Source organism: Neofelis nebulosa, chromosome 10 (assembly GCF_028018385.1).
Source record: "Neofelis nebulosa isolate mNeoNeb1 chromosome 10, mNeoNeb1.pri, whole genome shotgun sequence".
Taxonomy (NCBI): Eukaryota; Metazoa; Chordata; class Mammalia; order Carnivora; family Felidae; genus Neofelis; species Neofelis nebulosa.
In genome coordinates this window covers 11,295,377-11,315,249 of record NC_080791.1, presented here as the reverse complement: position 1 = coordinate 11,315,249, position 19,873 = coordinate 11,295,377, and the positions used below count along the sequence as shown (strand labels likewise).

The window sequence follows — 19,873 nt, the reverse complement described above, 5'->3', positions numbered from 1 at the left end:
TGGAAGATTTTTGCACTGGTGTCATGTCATGTCCCCCTACATGGAATTAGGCATTTTGGCTTCCCCAGAGACTCCAGGCTGGTGTGGTGGTGCTGGGGCGGGGGGGGGGGGGGGGGGGGGGAGGGGTGGGAACATCATCCACACTCCTCTGCTGGGGGCCGGCAGAGCAAGTGTGTCAGATAAGGTTGAGGGGGTAGAGGGGGGCAGACCCTTCTCCAAAGTCCCTCCTGACCTGTTGTGGCTGGCGTGCCCTCCTCCCTGATCTGGACATGGTACCCCACTCAACCCAAGTGGCATAAACTAGTAGACTTCAAATCCCTTTGGGTAGCCCAGCAACTGGATGTCGTGGCACCTTGGGCAGAGTGCTTTGAGGTACTGATAAGCTTGATTCCATCGCGTAAAACAGGAACACTTCTGTTAGCAGGAGAGTCAGCTATATCATATGTGCATTATGTTCTAATCATGACCAAAACACAGGCTGTCAAGCTCGTCAATGCCTGATGCGTCTCGGGTCTGCCTCTCAGGCTCTCTGCTTCCTGCTCTCAGTGAGCAGCTCCTCAGCCTCCCCAAGCCCAAGGCAGAAATGCTGTTCCCTCTACCCCTTCTCTCTCTGCTTGTCCCGGCCCCTCTCCCATCCCACATCTATCCATTGGATACCGATGCACAGGTCAGCCACTGATTCTGAACACTTCTCTTCTCATCCCTGCCACCTTCATTCAGACAACCACCCTCCCTTCTCCAAATGACAGCCATAGCCTGGCCTCCTCCAAGGCCTCCCGATGCTGCAGCAGCCACTTTACTAAAACACCAGCCCGTGGTCCTTCCTCTGCACCCAACCCCTCAGGGGCTCCCAGTCTTATGAGACAGAATCTGGCCCATGACTGGCCCCCCGGTTTCATTGGCCCCTGCTTCACACCCTACGTTTTTAGCCAAACAGAACTGTTTGTTGTCTGGCACTGTGTTGTGTTCTCTCTAGCTGCAGGGTCTCCCAAACTCTGTTGCCTGGCTATTTCCTCCTTTGATCGCATCTCGGATGACACCTCCTTCAGGAAGTTCTCAGGCTCTTAGGGCAGGAATGCAGAAACTCCTCATCTCTTCCTCGGGTTCCTACAGCCTCCCAGCTGGTGTGCCGCCACCTGCTTGGCCACACACTTCCATCCTCTGAACAGCGGTTGGAACCTTCTCGCCGGAAGGCGCATCTGATCACGTGGTTCCCACTGCCCTTAGGCTCAAATGTAGCGTGACTTGGAAGGCCTTCTAGGATCTTGCTCTGGCCCCCTCCCCAGTTCAACTCACGGGCTTCAGCTGCCCCGAATGAATCTCTTCCAGCCCTCCACCGGGTGTCTGCTGTCTCGCTCTGTCATTTGCTTATGCTGTTTCTTGTGTCTAGACACTTCCCTGGGCTCCCAGCTCTTCACCTAATGACTTAGCACTTCCTCTGGAAAGTCTTATTTCAATGCTTAAACTAGCTTTTGTGGCCCGCCTGCATTCCATTTCCTAGTGCCCACTGCTTATACATTTAAGTGCTTGATTCATGGGCTGTTGTTTCTTTTAGAATGTGAGCTCGGTAAGGGCGCCCGGGTGGCTCAGTCGGTTAAGCTTCTGACTTCGGCTCAGGTCATGATCTCACGGTTCTTGAGTTCGAGCCCTGTGTCGGGCTTTGTACTGACAGCCCGGGGCCTGGAGCAAGGGCTTTAGATTCTGTGTCTCCCTTTCTCTCTCTGCTGCTCCCCGACTCATGCTCTGACTCTCTCTCTCTCTCTCTCTCTCTCAAAAACAAACATTAAATTTTTTTTAATTTAGAATGTGAGCTGGAGAACCATGTATATTTTGTTCCAGCCCATATTTCTAGCACCACATAGAACAATGCTCAATAAATATTTATAGAATCAAGAAGGAATGAATGTGTATTCCTGTTCCTGCCCCTAGAAGCTGGAACTCCTCACTAACTTGTCTCCAGGAGGTGGTACATGGGATGTGCTTACTAAGTGTTTGTTGAATAAATAGATGAATGAATGATCAGCTCTTTTCAAGTTCATTTATTTTATTATACTTTTTTAAAAAAAATTATAATTGCTCATTTGTCTTGCCATCTGCAAGAACTTGCCAGCAGAAGAGTGGCAGCAGGCCCCAGCGTTTTAAGAAAATCGTTAAAATACAGAACTGAAAATCCCGAGGCTGGAGAATTCTACTAACTGCCAGTGGTTGGCTGTAGCTTCGGAGCTTTCCGTGGGAGGCAGCACGCTCTGGGAGGTCCTCCTGCTCACCCGCCGTGTCCGTTTTTCCTGGCCAGAGCCTGGCCACCCAGTGGCCCTGTTGCCCCGATGGATCCACTGAACCTGTCCTGGTACGATGATGATCTGGAGAGCCAGAACTGGAGCCGGCCCTTCAACGGGTCCGAAGGAAGGACCGGAAAGCCTCACTACAACTACTACGCCACGCTTCTCACCTTGCTCATCTTCGTCATCGTCTTCGGCAACGTGCTGGTCTGCATGGCCGTGTCCCGCGAGAAGGCGCTGCAGACCACCACCAACTACCTGATCGTCAGCCTCGCCGTGGCCGACCTCCTGGTGGCCACGCTCGTCATGCCCTGGGTTGTCTACCTGGAGGTAGGTCTGCCCTCCCCTCCGCTGCAGGGGAGCCTGGAGTCCAGGCACTTCCCGACGAATTGCCTGGTGCCTTCTCAGCAGGCCTGGCCTCTCCCTCCACTCCGGGCTCAGTTTTTCCCTCTATGAAATGGGCTTAATGCCTCTTTCACAGTCCCAACTGCCCGTTGGAGAGTGCTTATTAAGGATCGAGTCCTCTATCCATGGCGTTTTCCCGTGTAGCCCTCAGGCCAGCCCTGCGAGGTCACCCCACGACTACCACCATCTCACAGGTGGTGAGCCAGGTGGTCAGAGAAATTCGGTGACTTCTCCAGCATCATGCAGCTGGCAGGTCCCAAGTGGAACTCGGCTTGGCCCCAGGTTGGTTGGTTAGATCATGCTGCAAATGGGAGTGATGGAGGAAGATCCTCAAGGAAGGGAGATGTTCATGCGTCCAGACCCGAAGCTTCCCATTCTTTCTTGTCACTTCGAAAGTGGGGGCTGCTACTCCGTGTGCTCCTTATGCCTCCCCTCTTCCCAGTTCGGTCTAGCACCAATGTCTGGGACCTCCAGGCAGGGTCTGCTGTGGGCTGGGCCACAGCCCCTTGGCTCAGGAAGGACCACATGGTCACCCAGGGCTCGGCCCAGGATGGGGCCCAGCTCTGCACTTCTGAATAGAGAGTGGGCAGCCCCTGCCGTGGTCCAGGCACCTCGCCAGGCATTTCTCAGACACAGACTCTGCAAACAGTCATGCTAATCCTGGGAGTTGATACTTTTCTTCTCAGTTTACAGAAGAGGAAACAGAAGCTTTGAGAAGCTGTCTGTCCTCAGATCGCACAGCAAGGGGAGTAATCAGGGAGCCACTTCCAACAGGCAGACGTGGGAGGGTCTAGGGGCTTGCGTCCTGGATCCTGCCCCTCTCTCGGCCTAGGATTCTGGGGTGGAGTCTGGGAACTGAGCAGCCAGTCAGGAAAGAGCCAACACTAAGGTCACTGCGATCATTGGGCACTTACCTTCCCATCCTGGGCAAGGTAGGGGGGATACACCTGTGCTATGGAGGCAAGTCCCTGGCTGGGAGGGTGGGCTTCCACTTTTAAAGGAAAACGTGACATTTTGTAGGCTTGAGCTGAGGTGACACCCAGAAGAGGGAGCTGAGGTGGGGGAGAGGAGGCTGGCCCAGCGTGGCCCCTCTCCTGGTCTCCGCACCCGGGGGCTCCCTGGGCTTCCTCATCATGCTCACAGGATCACACACCCCTGGTTTTCTGTAGCACAGCCCCAACAGGCTGGGACGTCCAAAATGAATGTTAAGGAAAAACCCCGAAGGAAACAAGCAAAATAACATGAAATCTACAGGTGCCACAGGCCAGGGGTCCACTTCCTCCACTACTCACACATCCGTGAGTCTGTCCAAGCACGTCTTGTCTGAGGGGCCTCTCCCTGAGGAACGCTTCTCAATCCTAAGGCCTCTTCCCTTCCTGCTCCCTCTCAAAGGAGGGTCCCAGGCCTCAGACCATCAGGGGAGAATGAGGGGCGAGTGGCAGAGCAAAGAACCTCTCTGTGCCTCACTTTCTTTATCCATATAAAGGAGATAATCACAGTATCTACCTCGTGGCATTGCTTTAGAATCTAATGAGTTAGTTAATGTATGTAAAGGGCTCAGAATGGTACGGCACACTGTAATGAGCAAGATGTAGAAATCAGCTGTGACAGTGGTGCTGAAGACGAACGTGACGGTGGTAGACATCCAGCCCCTGTCCTCATAGCGAGAGCCCTCCCCACGCCCAGGCAGCAAGGCGCCCTCTACCCATAGTGAAGCATGCTCTGCCCGCGGCTCCTCGCAAGGCTTCTGGGCTTCCAGATCTACAGCCTTTCCCCCGACACTCTAGGATAGAGCCACATCTATACACAGGCTGTACTGGGGGTTTCTGAGAATCGGTAAGTCCTGTGAACAGATATATTCAACATAACCAGTTCACCATTATTTTAAGGGGGAAGCGCAGTGGTTTGGGGGGCAGGGTGGAGAACGGTATCACGGAGGGTAGTGCTCTAACTTTCTCATTATTTCCCTTTAAAACAAGAGCTGGACAGTGAGCTCGACTTACAGGTTATTGTCCCAGCCATTTTTTGTCCTTAGAGACTGTCCCGAGGGGAGTCTCAGCCTATCCCAACATCCTGTCAGAGTGTTCTTGCAACCCATATGCTCTATCCTTTCTTTTTTTTTTTTTTTTTTTTTTTTTTTTTTTTTTTTTTTTTTTTTTTTTCAACGTTTTTTATTTATTTCTGGGACAGAGAGAGACAGAGCATGAACAGGGGAGGGGCAGAGAGAGAGGGAGACACAGAGTCGGAAACAGGCTCCAGGCTCCGAGCCATCAGCCCAGAGCCTGACGCGGGGCTCGAACTCACGGACCGCGAGATCGTGACCTGGCTGAAGTCGGACGCTTAACCGACTGCGCCACCCAGGCGCCCCTATGCTCTATCCTTTCTAAGAGATGCTCTTGTTGTCCAGAATTTTCCACCCTGTTCCCTTCCCAGCAATACTAGTGCCTCTCATAGCCTGCCGTGTCAGCACGTGTCTAGCATGCTAGATTGGATTGGATGTGCTTTACTCTTTTTAAAAAAAAATTTTTTTAATGTTTATTTATTTTTGAGAGAGACAGAGACAGAATGCGAGTGGGTTAGGGGCAGAGAAAGAGGGAGACACAGAAGCAGAAGCAGAAGCAGAAGCAGGCTCCAGGCTCTGAGCTGTCAGCACAGAGCTCCACACGGGGCTCGAACTCACGAGCTGTGAGATCATGACCTGAGCTGAAGTCGGACGCCCAACCAACTGAGCCACCCACTCACCCCCCGTCAATGTACATGGCTGCCAAAAATTTCTCTCGAGTCTTTGAGTCAGCTGCCCCCAGGCCTGTGGAGGAAAGCCCTCCCTTCTTCTGTGCTCCAGACAGGCCTTTAGGGGTAGGGATTGAGAGCTCCCTAAAGGCAAGGACTATGCCAATACTGTTTACCACTGTACCCCAGAGTCTAGGACAGAGTCTGGCCCATAGTAAGTTGCTCTTAAGTGTCTGTGGGAAAGATGGAAGGCAGGGGAGAGGGAAGGAGGGAGAGGAAGAGGGCCCTAGTAGCTCAGACCTGGATCCCTAGGGACATAGAAACAGCTCTGAAGTACTTGTCTGGGGTGGGCGGGCCTCAAGGTGGAGGGTGGACCAGGTGGGTCTGGGACCCTCCTAGCAGTGCCCTACAGGTAGACTCTATATACCCGGAGCTCCTCACCCCCCAATCCAGACCTGACCTGCCATCTTGGGGAGTCCTGTGCTGTGATGTGGGCTCACGTGAGCCTAGAGAAGGCAGCTTCCTTCCTGTCTTCTGGGACCAGCTGCTGTTTCTTCACATCCAACATCAGTGGCTATAGCTCCTGTCACCGAGCTTAGGTGCCAGCATTTGGTGTCATGCCTGAGAGCAGAAAAAAGGGGCAGCACTGGGAATGAGCATGTTCCAATTAGCCTGACGACTGACAGTGCTATGACAGCAGGATGGGAACTGCCCTGCCCCAGGCCCTGGGAGGGGGGGCTTTCCTGCTCCTTTTTCTCCTATTGGTAGAGGCCTAGGATGTGTCTCAGGGTCAGGGTCAGGGTGTTCCACACTTCCAAATTTGCCTGGGCCAGCTCGCTGCATGAGTGTGTGTGCCTGTGCGTTTAAGTGGGTGGTATGGATGTGCATGGGCGTACGGGAAAGTGAGTGTGTGTGCGTGTGTGTCTGTGTGTGTAAGGGGGAGGGGGTGCAGGAGCGGGCCTCCTCAGTTCCATCATACAAGGATATATGGGTACAGTCGCCCCTCCCCACCCCCTCCTGGTGTTTCCAGAGCTTGAGCCCAGGTTTTCCGTCCTGAATTCTCCAGGTGCGACAAAGAGCAGAACTGTCTTCTTTGTCTCAGAGCCATGGTCCTCACCGTTGTCCTTAACGGACACTCGCTGGGCCCCGACTGGGCCACACACCATGCTGGTCCCGAAGGAGCTGCCTGGCTCCCCCAGAAACCTGGGATCAGGGCAGGATCAGAAGCTGAGCGGAATGGCCTTGGGCAAGTCACTGCCCATTTTTGAGGCTCAGTTTCTCCATTGGCAGAATGGGATGCAAGTAGATCACACGGATGTTTTACAGACGAAGGCTCAAAGTTGAGGCACTAGGTGTAAATTGGTCATCATTCTTCTAGTCCGGTTTTTGGCACATAATGGCCCTATGTGTCTAGCAGGGGAGGGGAGCAGGGACAAGTGCCTCAGACAGCCAGGGGCACGGCTTCCCTTTGCTGCCCCACTTCTCTCCCGGGCCCCAACTGGAGACCCGCAAGACCCCCACAGCTGCCCTCTGGGCCTGTGGCCCAGTCTGCCCCAGGAGAGTCAAACTATGCGGCCTGAGCTCATCGTCCCTCTTCCGTCCCCCCTTATGGTGCTTTGTCCCCAGGTGGTGGGCGAGTGGAAATTCAGCAGGATTCACTGTGACATCTTTGTCACTCTGGACGTCATGATGTGCACAGCAAGCATCCTGAACCTATGTGCCATCAGCATCGACAGGTGAGCCCAGCCAAGGTGGGAGAGGGGACCCAAGCCATTGGCCTTTCGGGCTGAAGAGGCAGGCTGTGTGTCTGTGAGTCCATGTGTGTGTGCACATGTGTACGTGCACATGCATGTAGGTGCACGTGCATCTGGCTGGGAGAGTCCAGACCACCTCATGAGAGGCCATCGTACAGATGGAGATGCTACCAAGGATACCCAGCAGAGACTGGTAAAGAGGAGAAAGTTCCCAATGTTGACGGCAGCCCTAGGTCTATCGCTTCCTACTTAAGTGACCTTGGGCAGAATGTGCACATTCTCAGAACCCTACCTTGTCTAGAAATCAAGGATGATGACCCCTGTCCAGGTGGGGCCACAGTGTCCGGTTGTGCATTTCCTGTCCAGCACAGGGCAGGCACACGGCCAAGGGGGTCTGGGTTGTGCTCACTTTGTTAAACTATACCCTCGGAGCCTTTCGCTGATTTGCACACGCAGGCCACGCAGGCTCCCCTGGCTGGGCTCCCCTGGCAGGATTCTTGGAAGGTGAAATGAGCTACTATATGAGAAGTGCTGGGTCAAGGAGGCGAATGATTTCCACCGTTATTATTTTCTGCTGAATGGGGCTGAATTCTTTCTCTGAGGAGCCTGGCTACCAATCCGTCAACAAACGCTTCCACTTTCTGTGAGCACAGCATGGGTGCAGTTTCAAAGGTGCAAAGACCCAGACCCTGGTCCCTCAAAAACCTTAAAATCCAAGTAGGGACACTGGAGTAATAGATATGGCCCAGGATTACATGATAGCCGGTCAGTCACTAAAGTATCACCAACTACCCTTGCTGTCTGAGCTGGGGCAGGAGAAAGGAGTGATTTAGGGTAGACAGGGAGCCTTCAGGGAATTTCAGACAACTGGAACTCCCCAAGGTGTGGGGTGTCTCTGGTGTGTGCCTACTGTGGAATGAGTTCCTGGGCCTGCACCCCAGACTCAGGGTCCCCTGCCCCGTGACCTTGCAGGTACACAGCCGTGGCCATGCCCATGCTCTACAACACCCGCTACAGCTCCAAGCGCCGAGTCACTGTCATGATCGCCATCGTCTGGGTCCTGTCCTTTACCATCTCCTGCCCACTGCTCTTCGGACTCAACAACACAGGTGAGTCCTGTCTCTGTCTGCCTGGGGTTCTGCTGCCCCCCTTCGCTGCACGGGACCCCGAGAGAGCTGAGCCCCTGGTGCAGACTTAGGGGGATGACCTGTTTGACAGCCTAGGCTGAGACCAGGCTGGGTCTCCCCGGCCAAGCCTGACTCTCAGTTGTACCTGGATGGGCCGGAGAGGAACCATTATGCTTGAGGCATAATGGGGTTGCGTGAAGAGTGGGGGTAATGATTCAGGAGGATGTCTGGCCATTTTCAACTTTGTTTATTTAACCGAAACAGGCCAGACAGCCCCACCAACTGCATGTGTTTGTGTGTGTGTGTGCGTGTGCATATGCACACATGGGGGGGGGGTGACTACGGGGTCCCATCCCCACCCCACGGTGATGCTGTTTGTGGTGATGAGGCTGCAGTCCAAGCTGGCCCAGCTCTGCACAGACCTGAGTCCTTTGGAGCAAGAGAGGTAGAAATAATAGAAGCTAGCCCACTGCACCTGTCCTGTGTGTCCGACGTAGAGGAAATAGGTGTTGGCCTGCCTGCCTGCCGGCGTGGGCAGAGAGCTTTCTCTCATCAGGCAGGCTCCAGTGAGGCAGGTGCACCTCTGGAGACCCTTACAGGGCAGGACACCAAGAAGCCTTGCAAAGTACCTCTTGTAGGAATTCCAAGAAGTGGGGAATAGGCTTATTCCCTGAGCATATGCTCAGATCAATCTGGAAAGGCCCTGAGATAGAAGTCAGACATCTTCTAGACCAGGAAAGGAACTTGGAAACACATCAGAACACAGGGTTGAGCAAATAGGACCAAGTCACCTTGTCCCTAAAATTGAAAGGTGGTAGACCGCCCCCATGTATACAGCAAGGGTTAAAATAAGGGTTTACTCTTTGACAATAATTCCCTTCTGTTATTTTTTCCAAGCACACTGGCCCCACTCATGTGTTCACAGGCAATAAAACTAATAATGAAATAAGGAGGGAATGTTAATGGGAAAACTCAGAAATAGTCCATGAGAGCTTAGCTTTTTGCTGACAGTTGTGATTTGAAATCTCTGGTTTACGGTGCACGTTCATTTACATCTAGCATTTCCGGGTGGCCTTAGACACCTAGGCGTGCTCTCTGTGACCTCGCTGCTGGAGTCTGGCAGAGAAGGGAAAGGTCTCTTGTGGCGCTGTGGCCCCGTGGGATGCTGACGTCCCCTCTGGGCTCTCCTTCCCCCCACAGACCAGAACGAGTGCATAATCGCCAACCCCGCGTTCGTGGTGTACTCCTCCATCGTCTCCTTCTACGTGCCCTTCATCGTCACCCTGCTGGTCTACATCAAGATCTACATCGTCCTCCGCAGGCGCCGCAAACGGGTCAACACGAAGCGCAGCAGCCGGGCTTTTAGGGCCAACCTGAAGGCCCCGCTCAAGGTCCCCAGATCCCCCACCCCCTCCAATGCCCACACCTCACCATTATCAAGGGAGCTTGCCCAGGCGCAGGTGGAGGCCCAGGGCAGTGCAGTGGGGCGGGGCTTAGGCTGGAGGGGGCTCCACGGACCTGGACCTGGGCAGGGCACAGTGTGAAGGCGTGGACCTCCGTGGGATGACCGAATCTCCAGGAGCCGGATGGAGGCAGGGCAGGTGGTGGACACCATCTGGGAGAAGTCTTTGCTTGGAGATCCTTGTCTGAATGCACCCTCTCCTCTCCTTCCTTTCCCATCACTTGTCCTTCTTTGCTGTGGCCCCTCTCTCTGCCTTTCCTCCCTCTGTTCTTCCCTCCCTCCCCTGTACCTTCCATGCTCCCTGTGCTCCCCTCTGTGTGCACCTCCTCCTTCCTCCCCGCTCTTTCCTCCTCCTCTCCTCCACCTTGCTTCCACTGCCTCCCCCTTATGTCTTGTGAATTCTCCCCTCTGCTCAGCCCTCCCCGTATGGGAAGACAGTATGTGGGCCTGGAAGGAGCCAGGATCTTGGGGTTAGACACATCAGGTTCAAGGCCTGGCACTGCCACCTTTTTTGCTGAGTGACCTTGGGCAGGTTGCTTAACTTCTCTGAGCCTCGGTTTCCTCATCTGTTAAATGGGAATCATAATGCCAGCCTCTCAGCGTGGTCTTGAGGATTCAATGTGAGAGGGATAGGAATATGTCTAGCATGTGCCAGACCCTTAACAGGTACCCCATTAAAGTCAGGGTCCGTTTGTCCCTCGTCCTGCCCACCTTTTCCCCTCACAGGACCAACTCCTCCTCTGCCCTTCTCTGAGCCCCGGTGCCCAGCCTGACCACCCCACGTCGGGTGTCTGTCCCCAGCCGCCTGCCCGTCATGACCAGTGTACTGGCTCACTCCACAGGGCACCTGCACTCACCCCGAGGATATGAAACTCTGCACCGTTATCATCAAGTCCAATGGGAGTTTCCCAGTGAACAGGAGGAGAGTGGTAAGTGCTCAGGTCAGGGACCAGAGCCAGGTCCTTCCGCCCCTAGGGAAACCCAGCTGCCGTGATTCTCAGAAACCCCACCGGCAGCGCACATCCCAGCCTCCCCCACTTTGCCTCTGAGGCCAGACTCACCATGCACACCTCACAAGCAGGCATGCAGCAAGACGGCTCGATTCTGCAAGGCACAGATAGGCACCCCTAGCGCAAGAAAATGGTTGGGAGAGAGGACTTGGCCGTAATAACATAATTCAAATAAGAAGAGTGGCTGTTACCATTCACTGAACACCCACCGTGTTCCTACTGTCTCATCAAATCCTCACAGCGACCCTGAGAGGTAAGTTTTATTGAGCTTATTGATTTTAACGTTATGGAAGAGGAAACAGAGGCTCAGAGAGGGTAGGTAACTCACCCGAGGCGAAACAGTGAGATTGCGCATGTTTGAGCCCAAACCCACATGACTCCGAAGTCCACGCCTCTGCTGCTCTTCCCTCTTGCATGTGCTTCCTTACTACAGGCAGGTTCTGGGGCTGGAGGCTGGGCATGGAGGGGGTGAGTAGGGGAGCGAGCAGAGCAGCCTTGGGGCTGGTGGGGCAGTGCAGCCCGAAAGTAGAGCCTGGAGACGTGGAAGCACAGCAGACCCCAGGCTCTGCCCAGAGGAAGTAGCAGCAGGATCCCAGCAGCAGATGCCGCAGCCCCAGCTGAGCCAGGGAACCCACCCAGAGCCGCACATGAAGTTCAGGTCAGGTGTCCACAGGAAGCGGGGTCCCCACTGTTCACTTGCACGGCAAGGGTAGGACTCCCTTTATGAGATGGGTGCCAAACGGGCATTCAGGACTGGGATGGGGGCAGCAGCTGAGTTATATCACCACCCACCCCCCCCACCCCCCCACCCCCCCCACCCCCCCACCCCCACCGGGTGCAGAGCAAGGCTGCATTTGAGAAGTTCAAGCTGATACTCCACGGTCTGGGGAACCTGGGAGGCCATGAGTGGATCCCCCACCAAGGCCGCCAGGTCAGCTTGGCAGGAAGGATTGGGGGGAGACCTGGGGTTAGCCCTTTGGCACGGGGATCAGTCTACAAGGAGAATGTGGTGGGGTGTCTCAGGTCTGCCTTGCGGCCCCTCGATTCAGCCCAGCAGGAAGAACAGGGGTACCCTCTATGCAGTTAGAACATGAGCTCCTGCAGGCAGGCACTGAATGCCAAACCAGTAATGTATTCCCAGCAGCCAGCTCGGTGCCTGGCGCTCACTGGTACTCAGTAAGTGTTGCTCAGTCAATAAGAGAGAAATGCTGGGGGTAATAAGCCCTCACAGATGGTTGTGGGGTTATTGAGGCTGCATAAGTATTGCTCGGGGCCAAGTGCTGGGGATGACCCCACAGGCAGGGACTGCCCTGCAGCCCAGACCGTCCCGACCTCCCCATGTTCGGCAGAGTGACCCTGTGGTGTTTGCAGGAGTCTCTAAAGGAGGAGAGGGCAGGGCCGGGTGGGGCCAGGTGAGGCTGCGTGGCTAATGCCTGTGAACTGGCCTGGCTTTACCCAGAGTTCTCTGCCCCTGTGCAGGAGGCTGCCCGCCGAGCCCAGGAACTAGAGATGGAGATGCTGTCCAGCACCAGCCCCCCCGAGAGGACCCGGTACAGCCCCATACCGCCCAGCCACCACCAGCTGACCCTCCCCGACCCATCCCACCACGGCCTCCACAGCACGGCCGACAGCCCCGCCAAACCAGAGAAGAATGGGCATGCCAAAGACCACCCCAAGATTGCCAAGATCTTTGAGATCCAGTCCATGCCCAATGGCAAAACCCGGACCTCTCTCAAGACCATGAGCCGCAGGAAGCTCTCCCAGCAGAAGGAGAAGAAAGCCACCCAGATGCTCGCCATTGTTCTCGGTGAGTCAGGCTGGCCGACGGCCGCAGCCCGGCTCTGTCCAGCCATCACCGAGGAAAGGACCCATCACCATCACCATGGGTCCGCCCACCAGGATGGGTCCTGTTACCTGCCATCCCCTTCCTAACAACCATGGCTGGCGGGCCAGGGGACCAGCACTTTCTCAGGTGCAGGCCACTCCCACTGATGTACCCCATTAGGTAGATTCTATAATTATGCTCCTTTTACACATGGGGAAACTGAGGTCTGGAGTGGGTATATAACATGCCCAAGGAAGACCTATGATTTAAACTCAGGGAGTCTGACTTCAGAGTCAGTGAGCTTGGCCAGTCGACCATGGTGACCTCCAGAGCATCATGGTCCTGGGCCAGTCACCATCTCTCTCTGGAGTCCCCTCAGCAGGAGATTGCTTCTCGGGGCTGTTGTGGTGGTCAGATGGTACACAAAGGTGAAAGCATTTTGTAAAGTGCAAAGCAGTATACACAGGGATGTGTTATCAGTATGGTTTGGGTAATGTTGCTATTGTTGAGGAATTGGAAATTCAGTTCACTTCAGCTCAACCAAGACCCTGTGGGACCAGAGCTGTGAACAAGGAAAGGGGCCTGGAGGGGGGAGCCATCTGAATGAGGGCATGGCTCTGTCAGCCAGGCAAGGCTTTCAAATAAAAGTTTCCTAGAAAACCCCAGATGGCGAGTCAAAACACAAGACTGGACATGATGTGATGTGGCTGGTTGGGAACAGGAGGGGCCAATGTGACTGTGCCTTCCCTGCAGCACCCAGGCTATCACGGGGCACCCTTCCAGACCCACCATCCCCTCTGACCTCCGGCCAGTCCTGTGGCGTGAGCGGGACCAGAGTTACTACCCTGCTTTTATGAACGCATGCACAGGGTCACCGCAGGTTAAGGGACAGAGCCTTGATCATGTGGCTGGGGGTGACAGAGGAGGGTTGTCGCTGTGCCCTCTGCTCTGGTCCGTGGGGTCTCTCTTCAGTCCTGGGGACTCCCGGGGTGCTTGTGGGGCATTCTGGGCTCATGATGCCACCATGCCGAGAGTCCCGCCAGAGCACGAGGTCCTGAGTCAGATGGACAAAGCAGGCGGGAGGGAGGTTGGTCTAGGTCAGAGCGTCCCAAAGCAGCAGTTAGGAAGAGGTACCCCCCAAGGGCTGGGGAAGGCATAGGGAGAGGCTGGCCACTGGTGGGACAGACCTCAATAGACTGGAACTCAGCGGGTCTTGGCTTCATCCCTCATGAACGGGGTGGCCTTGTGTACATCACAGGGCCTGTGGGAGCCTCAGTTTCCCGTCCACCTCACAGGGATGCCAGGAGCCTAAGTGAGATGGGTATCTAGCTCTCCCTTTTGTCCCTCGGGCCCAAACGGTGCATCCCCAACCTGCAGTGACCAAATGTTCCACTTCCGGCCAGTAAGGAAGATGTGTTTCTCAGAGATGACCAGAAAGTAGAGTACATATCTCCGTCTGTACTGACTTGTGTCAGAATGTTAACCTCGTGGATTTGCCTTCAAGCCCACTATCCTTCCCTGTGGGGTAGGTGTTATTATACCCATTTGACAGGTGAGGAAAATGAGGCCGAGGGAAGGAAAGTGGCCTTCATTGCAAACGGGTGTCAGAGACGGCTCTAGAATCTGAGGCTGAGCCTCCTCCTGCAGGGCTCCTGGGCCGGGGTCTGTCTTCGTGTGGGCCTTCCCAGCCCAGCCTCTGCCTGCCTGATTGCCACCCTCTCCCCCAGGCGTGTTCATCATCTGCTGGCTGCCCTTCTTCATCACCCACATCCTGAATATACACTGTGATTGCAACATCCCGCCCGTCCTGTACAGCGCCTTCACGTGGCTGGGCTATGTCAACAGTGCCGTGAACCCCATCATCTACACGACCTTCAACATTGAGTTCCGCAAGGCCTTCATGAAGATCCTGCATTGCTGACCCGCTTCCCGCCTCCCTGCACAGGCCAGCCGGGTCTCCGTTTCTGGGAGCCGTGGATGGGGGTGGTGCAGGGCGGACTTGGCCTTCTCTTTGTCCCCGGCAGGCTCTAGCTTGACTCCACGCCCCTCAGAGCTCGCACACCCTCACTCCTCCAGGGTAGTGCTGGGGAGCCAGGCACGGTGCCAGCCGAAGGGCTGGACCCCTGGCTCAGGGGCGGCTCACAGAGCCCCCCTCCCACCTCTAGGCCATCTCCCCTTGGCACCAAAGACACACCCGCCTTCTCTGACCTTTCTCTGGGCTTCTGGGGTCACCAGGAACAGGGGCAGGGCTCAGAGGCCGTGCTTTCTGTGGGGTTTGGCCTGGTCTTCGTAGGCCTGTGCTGAAGCGGGCAGTGTGGAGGGATGGACGGTTCCCACCCCACAAGGCCCATGCCTGGGAAGCCAGAGCTCTTGCCAAGGCCCCAGGAAACTCAGTCCTGGGAGACCCATGTAAATACCAGACCACAGGGTGAGCATCAGAGAAGCCCAAGCCAAAAATCTTCATTCACTCCCTTTCCTGCCCGACGGGAGCCTCTGTTTCCACAGCAGTGGCTCCCACCCCACCCCACTGTGCCTCCAGCAACCCATGTGATTTCCACACCTGCTGAGGGCAGGAACCCTGGGCTTGAAAGGCCCCAGGAAGGTCTGCGGGGAGCGGAACGTCCCCCAAGCCCACGCTGCTGCCTCCTAACTGACTCGGTGCGTCCCTTCTCTAGCGACTGTTGGGCCAACCTGTGAGAGGGCAGGGAAGGTGGGCTTGTGGCCGCATCCGGGGTCCGGGGTGGATGTTGGTTCTCTGGGGGACTTCCTCCTGCCACACTCTGCCGCAAAACCACTCTCCTTTGCCTTTTGCCTCTCCTCTCTCCTGCCCCCTTCCCCTTCCACTTTCTCCGCCTTAGAGGAGCCCATGGTGAGGGGGCTGCTGAATACCACTTAGCCTGGGCTGGCCCTGCCCTGAGGGAGGAGGGAGGTTGCAGTTTGTGGGCGGGGCCCTGGGTCCCAGACTCTGTAACATCACTACACATGCTCCAAACTAATAAAACTTTGACAAGAGTCATATGCGAGGCCCCTCGGGTGGAAGGGAACCGGTACCGAACTTTGTCCTCCGCAGCAGGTGTCTGTGCTGGGATCAGAGTTGGGGGAGCCTTCCACAGCCCCCTCCACAAAGGGATGACCCTGGCCACAGCCACCAGGGTGGACGCCCGGTGGGGGGGGGGGTGCGGGGGGGAAAGGAGGTGCTCCAGGAGGACCGGGGAGAGGATATGTGCGCCTGTGTTTTCCCCTTCCCTGTCCCTTGAGCCCAGGAGACCTGAACGCTCTCAGCCCTGCTACTGGCTGGCCCTGAGCCTCAACTGTCAACCAAGATGGGACGGGAGAAAGTTCCCAGTGGGAATCCCAGAGCACACCCAGGGCTCTCCTGATCCCTCTTGTAGGAAGGCCAGGCTGTCCCCACTTCCCACCTCCTCCTTTCCAGGTCCTGGCACCTCTGAAGGACCTCAGCTCTTATGACCAACCACGCAGAGAAGCCTCCATGGAAAAGGTGCCCTTTGAGCTGCTGGCTGTGTCCGTGTTTGTGTCAGCCCCTTGCCCTGACTTCTGGCTCACATCAGGACCCCCTTCCTCTGCAGCAAGTTGGGGAGGCAGGGAGGGCCTGTGTGATATGACCTAGGTGGTCCCCCTCCTCTTGGCCTCCAGATCAGTCACAGCTCCAAGCTCTCTGGGGCCACAAATTGGCATTGCCCTGAAAACAGAAATTTGGCTTTAAGAAATGAAATATAAATCAACCTGGCAAAGGAGGAATATTCTTACTACCTTGAGAATAACAGCGATGATGACAAACAACGTGCCGGCTCCCACGGGCTCAGGCTCCGGGGAGCTGTCAGGGCATAATTTGCATGCTAAATACAATATTTTTAGCACCAAACTTTGGAGCACTTAACTTGCCCTGAACATTTAATTATGGACTTTGATCTTTTCCCTGAACCTGCTAAGCCCCAGGGGAGGCTCCTGTACCCGGGAGCACCCAGGTCCCAGAAGCTGGGCAAAATGGGCCCCTAGTCCAGCTCAGAGGGTGTCAGTAACCCAGTGACCACCTCCTGGGGAAGGCGTCGGACCCTCAGTGGGGTTAGAGACCCTAGAGACTTCTCTGCTGCCGATGCACACACAGGTATGCACACAGACACAGTGCACACTCAGCCTATGAAAGATCTTGCCCTGGACGGAAGCTTCAAATCTCATTGCATCATTAGAAACTGTAAGGTCACACAGGTTTCTCAGCTGTGGGAATTGGAAGAGATGACAGAGGAGAGAGTAAAAGAGGGTGGAAGGAGGGAGACAGGGAAGGAAGGAAGGAAGGAAGGCAGGGAGGGATGGAGGGAGGAAGGAAGGAAAGAAAGGAAGGAGGGAGGGAGGGAGGGGAGCAGAAGGGAAGGAAGGAAGGAAGGAAGGAAGGGAGGAAGGGAGGAAGAGGGGACAGCAGGTAGCTAGAGAGGGAGGGGAGCCAGGCTCCCAGCAGTCTGGAAAGGGCGCTGATGGGAGGAGAGGGCAAGAGGGCAGGCAGGGGCGGGAGGCGGGGCAGAGGAAAGTTGCCCACAGTTGTCATGAAGCTTCAAGTCTTTCTTCCAGACAGCAGATTGACAGCTGGAGTGGGCAGGGGGAGGGCCGGCTCCGCCCCCTCCCCCCTCCACTCTTCGGGGACAGAGGAATGGGCGTGGGGACCCGAGAGAACTCTGAGGTGGAAGGGGGCGGCCCAGGCTCTGCTTCTCTCCCAGGAGTCCCTGACTACTGCTGCAGTGCTCTGATTTCTCTCCTCCGCCTTCCCTGGGCTTCTGTCTCTATGACTGTCTTTCTCCGAAGCATGACTTTCAACCAAGGGGTCATTTATCTGCCTTTACAGCAGGTGGAGTCTGACCGCCCCCCCCCCCCCCCACCCCCGACACCCAGCACCGGGTCAGGCACAGCCGGGCACTTTGCGTGTATGTTCCCTCAGATGTCCCCGTGTGACTGCAAGTTTTCAAAGTTTCGGGCCCTCTCCCCTTACTCTTCCCCTAGTGGGTTCCGGAGGAGTCCCAGGTGGCCCCTGGCTGGGGAGATGGAAATTGGGAAGGCCGGTAGTGCAAGAGAAACTGCATTTCATCCATCCATCCATCCACCCAGCCGGTGACTTCCTCCGTGGATCTTTCTCGAGCAACCATTGTGCTCCAGGCCCTGAGCAAGGTGCTAGGTGTGCAACAGGAAAAAGGTGGATGTGACCCCTGTTCTTGCAGAGTCTGTGGCCCACAATCACGCAACAGCTGTTTAAGCTGTGTGTCACCCATGACAGAGCCCTGGCTGGGTGTGGAGGCACAGGTCCCATAGATGACAATGATGTGGGGTGCAGCAGCCCTGGTGAGAGTAGGAGGGCTGAGGGCATAGAGCACTGCCTGAATGGTGGGGCAAGAGGCCCTCGAAAGAAGTGACCATCTGTCCTGCTTCCCTGGTGGGCTCAGAACACGGGCAGTCAGTCATCTGCAACCAGGGACACTGATGACCAGCCCGCCTTGGGGGCAGTATGTCTACCTGCCCGGGATCCCTTCCCTGGCCTAGCCCTGTGCCCCACTGCCTCCCTGCCCTCCTGGGCCCCAGGACCCAGGCTATGTTTGTGGCCATTAGCCCCCATCCTATGCAGGGGCCGTGTGGGCTTTGTCCCACGTGCTCCTGTCTTCCTAACCCTGGGCCCCCACCCATGGGATCCCCTGTTAGGCCGCCTCTCTTAAGGAGACTCGTTGCCTTGATGACAGGCTGACTTTTGAATTCAGGGTTCCAAATTTATGTCTGACACTGTCCATTCTGCCTGTTTCCTGACCAGCCCTGAGCAAAGCTGGAGGAAGCTAGTGTGGGACGATTAAAAAAAAAAAAATTTAATGTTTATTTATTTTTGAAGGAGAGAGAGACAGAGTGTGAGTGGGGGAGGGGCAGAGAGAGAGACACAGAATCGGAAGCAGGCTCCAGGCTCGGAGCTGTCAGCACAGAGCCCGACGTGGGGCTCAAACTCACAAACCCTTGAGATCATGACCTGAGCCGAAGTCAGATGCTCAACCTACTAAGCCACCCAGGCACCCCGAGATGATTTTTTTTTTTAATTTTTTTTTTTAACGTTTATTTATTTTTAAGACAGAGAGAGACAGAGCATGAACGGGGGAGGGTCAGAGAGAGAGGGAGACACAGAATCGGAAGCAGGCTCCAGGCTCTGAGCCATCAGCCCAGAGCCCGACGCGGGGCTCGAACTCACGGACCGCGAGCTCGTGACCTGAGCCGAAGTCGGACGCTTAACCGACTGAGCCACCCAGGCGCCCCACCGAGATGATTTTTAAAAAGGTGGGGAGAGAGGGAAAGAAAAAGTATCTGGGCCCCTGTCTTTTAGGAGGTTGCCCTCCGGTGCCTGTGAACAGCCTGGTAGCCTTTTGGGCTGCAGAGCTAATGAGTGGGGCGGGGGTGGGAGGTGTGTGTGTGCAGGGCAAGGGAGTAGTTTTTATTTATTTTATTTATTTCTTAAAATCTTTATTTTTTTAATGTTTATTTATTTATTTTGAGGGAGGAAGAGAATCCCATGCGAGCTCCACACTTAACCCAGAACCCAATGTGGGGCTCAATCTCATGACAGTGAGATAATGACCTGAGGTGAAATCAAGAGTCAGATGCTTAACCACGTAACGGACTAAACCACCCAGGCACCCCAGGGAAGTAGTTTTTAGGGGGGCTGCAGGTCAGAGTCTTGTCATGCATGTGCCTGAGGGTCCTCTCCTGCCAACCCAGTGCCCCTGGCCCTGGGTCTGGAGAGTCCAGGGGAGCGGAAAGCTGGTGGGGACAGAGCAGACCATCTCTGGAAGAGGTGGCTTCCACCCTGGCTTTGTGGGGTTATGCGGTGCAGGGAGAAGAGGTACCTGGTAAGGACAGCTTCCCACCCCCTCTCCCACCCCAGCTCTGCTACTTGCCAAATAAAGCAGGGCTGCTGGGGGGAATCCCCATGCGGAGGCATCTGGAGAGGCCTTTTACTCCTGGTTGGAGCTATGGCAGCTCCAGATCCGCAGGAAGTGCCACACGGCCACTGCACTTGCTTGTGGCTTTCTTGCCTCCACCCCTGACTTCTGTCCTGAGACCCAGAGCCTCCCTGCTGCCTTGGATGCACAGTGGAAGTCAGATGCTGCAGGTGAATGAAGGATAGAGGTCAGGCAGGGAGGGAGGTAGACCACTCTGGGCATGGGGAGCGGTGGGGGACTTTGCAGGAGCAAAGTGCATGCACACCTCCCAGATTTTCCTGAGCAGGCCTGACAACACTGTCCT

The 19,873-nt window shown here is 55.6% G+C and overlaps 1 protein-coding gene across 2 annotated transcripts in view; it reads left to right on the top strand.

The window, feature by feature from the left end:
• DRD2 (dopamine receptor D2) overlaps positions 1-15,610 on the top strand; it is a 65,021-nt gene extending 49,411 nt beyond the window's left edge. Inside the window, exons 2-8 of one of the 2 annotated variants that reach the window (XM_058686750.1) lie at positions 2,294-2,609; positions 7,041-7,150; positions 8,141-8,277; positions 9,496-9,686; positions 10,600-10,686; positions 12,247-12,574; positions 14,320-15,610. In XM_058686750.1, the coding sequence (XP_058542733.1) occupies positions 2,325-2,609; positions 7,041-7,150; positions 8,141-8,277; positions 9,496-9,686; positions 10,600-10,686; positions 12,247-12,574; positions 14,320-14,513 (1,332 nt within the window). In that variant the 5' untranslated portion in view covers positions 2,294-2,324 and the 3' untranslated portion in view covers positions 14,514-15,610. The remainder of the gene's footprint in view (positions 1-2,293; positions 2,610-7,040; positions 7,151-8,140; positions 8,278-9,495; positions 9,687-10,599; positions 10,687-12,246; positions 12,575-14,319) is intronic. The other variant, XM_058686751.1, reaches the window with a different exon arrangement.
• The last annotated feature ends 4,263 nt before the right edge of the window (positions 15,611-19,873 follow it).